Source organism: Montipora foliosa, chromosome 6 (assembly GCF_036669935.1).
Source record: "Montipora foliosa isolate CH-2021 chromosome 6, ASM3666993v2, whole genome shotgun sequence".
In the NCBI taxonomy this organism is placed as follows: domain Eukaryota; kingdom Metazoa; phylum Cnidaria; class Anthozoa; order Scleractinia; family Acroporidae; genus Montipora; species Montipora foliosa.
Window position 1 is genome coordinate 5,539,338 of NC_090874.1, and position 6,822 is coordinate 5,546,159.

Below are 6,822 nucleotides of genomic sequence, written 5' to 3' on the forward strand. Positions count from 1 at the left end.
TGAATTAAATCAGCATGCACAATGATAGAGTGGAAAAATTCATGACTATTTAGAATTGTTAAAAACTAGGGATCTTTGGATAATGCAATTCGAGAGTTTTGATTGGCTAAGACCATCATGGGTTGTGAGCCGTATACCATGATCTACAAACACGGCAAGCATATACGTGATTTTGGGCCTTTTTATTTTTATTTAGTTTCTAGTTTTCTATATTTTGGGGGCGTTTTTTTAATTAAACAATTTTTACACTCTTTTTTTTGTGTTTTAGGCGCTTGTTGGATATGAGATGATTATAGCCAACTCGGCGCTACGCGCCTCGTTGGATATCTATCATCTCATATCCAACATGGGCTCATGGAATAATTGTTAAAAATACAAAAAGCAATCACAAACATTCTTGAACTTCTGAACACTCCTATATCTGCGACACTGTTGGATACCAGGGCACTAAGAGTGTGGATACTGTTCAATCTTACTAAATTTATGGTTGAATCTTATTACTAATAAGTGCATGTATGTGATTTTCTAAGGTGTCAACAACTGATCTTGCTCAACGAAGTATCACAGCGGGATGGCATACCATTACCAGACATGGTTCCCGATGCCCAACAGATAAGGCAGGCTGTTAATGGCCTTGTGTTGGCAGCACAGAGGCTGGTTGTAGAGGTGCCTGATGATGTATGTATGTTTTACATGTCCACCATCTCTGATTCACCAAGTAAATCTCTTCATGCTTGCTTAATTTTTTCAAGATTTCCTCAGGCAAGACTATCATGATCGTAATGATACTTTTGTCATAGGATTGAGGTCTGGGATGCCTCTGGCATTGTGAAGCAGTTTAAAGATGCGGGGAATTGTTTGCTACTAGCAACTCATCAGCTTAAGGAGCAACCATTTCTCACAAAGTTCGATACAATCTAGTTGATTCTGCAAGAAATATTTTAGAAGGGACAATGAAGGTATGACAATATTGTTATGCTAAAACAAAATAAAAGTATTACAAGTCAGGCAGTAGTAATAGTTAAATGGAATTTTGGAAACTGAAGTTGTTTTTTTCCCCCTTTCCTTGTTTTCCTCTTCCTGCCTCAATTAGATTTTGATATTGACTGATTGAAGGTATTTTTGTAGTCTTTATTTAAACTTCATCACAAATGGATGACCCCTGGGAACTGGTGGGCGCCTTAAAGGTTTGTAGTGGGGTGCCAGCTGCAATGTGCAGAGAGGAGATTTCCATGGCAGCCCTGGAAGCAGGAACCACCCCTCAAAGCGACCACTAACCGCACGGTGACTGAAAGAACTGTGAAACCAGTACTTACTATCAGACCACATACTTAATGCCAAAGGGCCAGCATACCGAGGGAGGGAGTGGAGGGTGCAAGAATCCACAAAGATTTGCTTGAAAAATGGCAGCAATAAATGATCCGCAAAGATCAGCTGAATGAATTGCACATTGAAAGCGAGAAGTCACAATGCCCCTTTGAAATCCTTGAAGGCCACCCGCAGGTCACGTATGAAAATTGTTAAGACCGTTGGAAACATTTGTTTGACTCTAACTTTCATTGCCTAAATGTTATTTTAAATAGTAACGTTTTAATAAAATTTAAGTGAAAAGGAAAATTAATGAAGTTGAACCATATTGGGAATAAAGGTTGGCTGAGCAGTTAGGTGCCCTGGCTAATCAAGTCTTGCTTTTACTTCAAGTTTAAGTTATTCTGCATAGTGTGTTGTCAACTCCTCGACTGCCCTTTGAAAATTGCTACTTCTCACCAGTTGGAAATATTAAATGTGCTATATAGTTAGGAGCAGGGATCGCGTAGTGGTGAGAGCACTCTTCTCCCACCAATGTGGCCCAAGCTTGATTTTCAGGCTTGGCATCATTAACGTGGGTTGAGTTTGTTGCTTCTCTACTCTGCTCTGAGAGGGATACCCAGGGGCTTCCACCTGTGGCCAGCCAGCCCCTAGATAGAATACTGCCTCCATGGCTGGCAGAAGGCAGACCGTCCTCAATGTGAAGGGACCGGATTTTTGAAAGGTAAACCTTAATGGACGAATGGTGGAGAGTATCGGCAACGAGGACAGCAGAAACGGATGAGCACATCTTCACTGGCTGGAAGAGCTGATCCCGAAGGAGATAAGCTATTGTCCTGAGCACAGAAATTCAAGAAGTGGCATTGGGCAGAAGCATAAACTTTCATTGTAGAAAGTCTGAGACAAGCTGCTGTGGAATCTGGGTCAGATTGGAGTCTGTATGAGGGGCTAGGTGGTGAAAATGCTGAAACTGAAAATGAGACAGGAAGTCAGCGATCAGGTTAGACTTCCCCCTAACTGGGGAGGCAGTGAAAGAGAAGGAGTGATGAGCTGCCAACAGGGACAGATAGTGAAGCAAGGACATTTCCACCACTGAGCGCTTATCTGATAGGAAGTTTCCCCGTTTGGAGGCCCGTGGGGACCTTAGAGGTAAGCTGCCACGACGATAGGGAAACGTTCCTTGTCCTCCATAGACTCAGAGACCTGTGTTGGGAGCCATGCCCCTGAAAACCAGTGACCCTGGAAGACTGCTCCGTAACCAAGAGCCCCATAGGTATCTGAAGAAACCTCGAAGTTGGGGAGTGAAGCCCACTGGAGGTAGTGAAGGAAGCTGCAACCATTCCAAGACTGGAAAAAACTCTCGCCACCAGGCTAGGTCAAAAAAGAACTCCTGATTGAGATGAATCGGGTGGTCATCGCGTTGAAAGGCGCATAGCAGGTTGATCATGTGGCGCAATAAAGAGCGACATTGGGGTAGAGACTCCAGTTTCTTGCGTCTATGCCAACTCTTCTGCGACCAATCCTCCAACAAGGCAGTTATCCTATCAAATTTGTCGTGAGGAAGGCATGCCTGCAGATTAAGAGAGTCCAGTTCAATACCCAGGATGGTTAAGCACGTCGACGGCCCTAACTTCTAACTTGTCTGGATGGAGGGGGATTCCAAGCTTGGAGAAACAGTCAATAGACCAGACCAGTTTTTGTTGACAGACAGAGGAGCCGGGAGGGCCAAGAGTGTGGAAGTCATCAAGGTATTAAATGCATCAGGAAGGTGATATCATAGTTTTGCATGGCCACCCACTCCACTAAATCTGCTATACATGTGAAGAAATATGGAGCTGACCTGACACCAAAAGGAAGGACCATATCATTTCATACCCATGCAGCAACTGGCGATCTTTTGTATGGACTGGCTCAAGACGGTATGCATTTTGCATATCGAATTTTGCCATAAGGGAACCCTGCCCCAGCTGCATTATGCCTGCAATAATGTCATCATTACCTTCATGTACTGTAGAGAATAATCCTCGCGTGCAATCCTGTCGTTGATACTGTGGCCAGCAGGGCTAGACAGGTCTAGGATAAGACGCCATTTCCAAGGTTGGTGGCGTTTGGGAATGACACTGAAATGGCTCACGTTGAGGACAGGGAGGCTGAGAGAAGGGGCCCACCCCCCTGCCTGTCTGAACTTCGGATTGCAAGTAATTGTCATGCAATGCCTTGAGGGTTTTGGAGTGCAGAAGCCATATTCCCCGTTGCCGACTTCAAGGAAGTACTGTTGTTGAAGCCTTGGTGAAAACCATAGCGAAGGCCTTGGACCATGTATGCAACTTTGCCTGTGTTCGGATGATGACAGAGTTCATGCTGGAATCTGTCAATGTTTATGGGAGTAAGCTTAGAAACCGGTCTTACAAGACACACAACTGGAAAACACAATGAATAACTGGAACTTGGCAGACCCTGCTGCTGAGAAGGTAAAACTGGACAAGAACGCAACCCTAACGCTGAAAAGTTACCATGAGAACCAACAAGAACAGAACCAAAACTATGTACAGCTGAATTGGCCAGAAGTGGCCTAGCAACGGCGGTGGACCATTCTCTCTGTGCGGAGCGGTGAGGGCAGTGGACGTGAGGGTGGTCCCTGTGGCACGTTTCACAGGAGTGACAAAACCGGCAGCGGCCAAAAGGCCAGAAACAGTGCCCATCATTCCAGGAGTGGCAATACTGGCTAGACCGGTTACTGCCTGAAGATGCCAGATGCTCTGTTAGTGACAAGGCAGGGGTAGTGGAGGAGCCTGAAGCAGCTGGAGTGGTGGCCGGTGATCTGGTGTGATGGGTATATGCGAGACCAGTCGGTTGAAACCCAAGGCTGTGGCTTCTTTTCTGAAGGCGATGTCGTAGTGGAGCCATGATTTGTCAGAAAAACACCTTGCTGTCTGAATAGTGAGTAACTTGTGCTGGTTAAAATCTTTCCAGCAAGAGGGGAAGGTGTGGCAAAGAATCATGGAAAAGATTGTGAAGGCTTCTATCCAAGTGATGATGTCTGCTATTTCAATGACCTGTTTCTTGGACCCTGATACCACCAGTTTCCCATCCAAAAATGCTTGGGCTCAATTACTTGGGCTCAATTACTTGGGCTCAAATATTGTCTGGAAGAAGATCTGCCAAGTCTACAAAAAGCCCTTCTGTAATTTTAGAAACAAGCTTATACAGGACTGGAGCATAGCCATTACCCACCACAAATGCTTTGTTGAGGTTTGGAAACGTGGAGGACTTAGATCCGGCCGTGCCACTGCAAGAACACTACACTACAGGCAAGTTGGCGGAGGACGTGGTGGGAAGAGTAGAGACAACCGGAGTACCGCCAAATGAGCTATAAGTTGAAATAAATGAGGGCACAACAAGCGTACCTGAAGACTGGGATGTAGATCAGGGAGCACCGGAGCTTGAGGATGCCGGAGACTGCATTGAATTCGAAGCCGAGGAGAGAGGACTAGACGTAGCAGCCATGTTCCTGCCACTTGAATCTTGAAGGGAAGATAGCAACAGAGGTAGCAATTCCGCGAGAGTTCTTGAAATAGCCTCTGCTAAAGAGTTGTTGTCCAGCAGAGAAATGGGTGGACTTGGTGGTGAAGCTGGAGTGTTAACTGGAGGAGCTGGTGTAGGATTGCTACCAGAACGTTAAGACGCGGTAACCAGAGATGACATTGTAGACAAGGTGTTATTTGTGGTTTGCATTCTGAAAGAACATGACGATATGCATGCCTTGAAAAATTGAATGAAAAAGGATACGAGAAAAAACATGCTGTAGGACTGCTGCTCCCAAACATTCTAAGAAAAAGACAAGAAGTCGCTAAATGAACCGCTCCACAGACCACTGCACAAATGCTTGATGAAGAACTTTCAGATCCTAGCGGTGTACAAAGGCACCACGTACCATGTGAGCCTGCAATTATGGGATTGACCGCTGGATGCCTGCTAAGCTTGAGGGCCGCTTGACTGCTAAGCTTGTGGACGGCTTGACTGCTTAACTTGTGGACCACTTGACTGCTAAGTTTGTGAACTGCTTAACTGCTAAGCTTGTGAACTGCTTGATCACTAAGCTTGTGAATCGCTTGACTGCTAAGCTCAACTTAGTTAAATTACATTTAACCAAATTATTATTATTATTAGTATTATTATTATTCGAACAAGAAGTGATTTCGAAAAACATTTGACTATAAAAAATTGCGATAAAACATTTCTTAAAATCATTTTAAGATTAAAAAATTGCTAAAAGATTTGCTAAAAAGCGACGACGTTTCGACGTTAGCTAAACGTCATTATCAAGTCAAAATATTTGAGTGAGTTTAGGTCTATAAATACTAAAAAAAAACAATAGCTGATTAAAAGCTGTAACATGAGTAAATAATAAAAATTAAAGAAAATATTAAACAAAAAGTTTCGCAGGTATGGAGTCCGTCTGGGTATTTAAATTAGGCTTTAGATTCTTGATGAAGAGCATTTCAAATACTAGACAGTCAAATTTGCTCTGGCACTTTCTTAAAACTGTGAATTGCCCCAATTTCTTACTCTGAGTAAGAAATTGGGGCAAGATCTCAAAGCCAAAGAAACGAAGCCGTCAATTGTGAATAAGCAGTGTGTTGTTTATCATTTTTCATGTGATCTGTACGACGCAGATTATGTCGGGTACACAGCCCGACACCTTCATCAACGCATTCCTGAGCACAAAAATTCGGCAATCGGTAGACATTTCTTAGAAGCTCACGGTAACAACAACCTTTTGAAAGAAGACCAATTCACAGTTTTAAGAAAGTGCCAGAGCAAATTTGACTGTCTAGTATTTGAAATGCTCTTCATCAAGAATCTAAAGCCTAATTTAAATACCCAGACGGACTCCATACGTGCGAAACTTTTTGTTTAATATTTTCTTTAATTTTTATTATTTACTCATGTTACAGCTTTTAATCAGCTATTGTTTTTTTTTAGTATTTATAGACCTAAACTCACTCAAATATTTTGACTTGATAATGACGTTTAGCTAACGTCGAAACGTCGTCGCTTTTTAGCAAATCTTTTAGCAATTTTTTAATCTTAAAATGATTTTAAGAAATGTTTTATCGCAATTTTTTATAGTCAAATGTTTTTCGAAATCACTTCTTGTTCGTATACTCAAACGCGATAATCAACTACACTTTTTCAGAAGTCTTGAAAAGTGTAGTAAGTGCCTCACTAAATGTGAAGGTGCCATTGAATTTCTACGCTTATGTTTGAACTTTGGTGTTACACCAACTTTCGCACAAGTTGAACGTCGTAGGGCACGTAAATGGAGGAAGTCCTCAGAAAACTACCAAAAGGCGGTCATGGAGGAGGAATTGAGATCCAAACTCACTCAGCTCAAGCATCTTAGAGAAGAAGTCCAAAATGCTTACAAGGATGTCAGGGAGGAATGCTCCTTGCTTCGCTTTGTCACCATTGTGCGGACGCTAAGTATTCTTTGCAACAATCAGTACATCG

At 43.0% G+C, this 6,822-nt stretch overlaps 1 protein-coding gene across 2 annotated transcripts in view; it reads left to right on the forward strand.

The window, feature by feature from the left end:
• The first annotated feature begins 838 nt into the window (after positions 1-838).
• LOC138006452 (uncharacterized) overlaps positions 839-6,822 on the forward strand; it is a 39,283-nt gene continuing 33,299 nt past the window's right edge. For both annotated transcript variants that reach the window (XM_068852788.1, XM_068852790.1), the window contains exon 1: positions 839-959. In XM_068852788.1, coding sequence (XP_068708889.1) covers positions 954-959 — 6 coding nt within the window. In that variant the 5' untranslated portion in view covers positions 839-953. The remainder of the gene's footprint in view (positions 960-6,822) is intronic.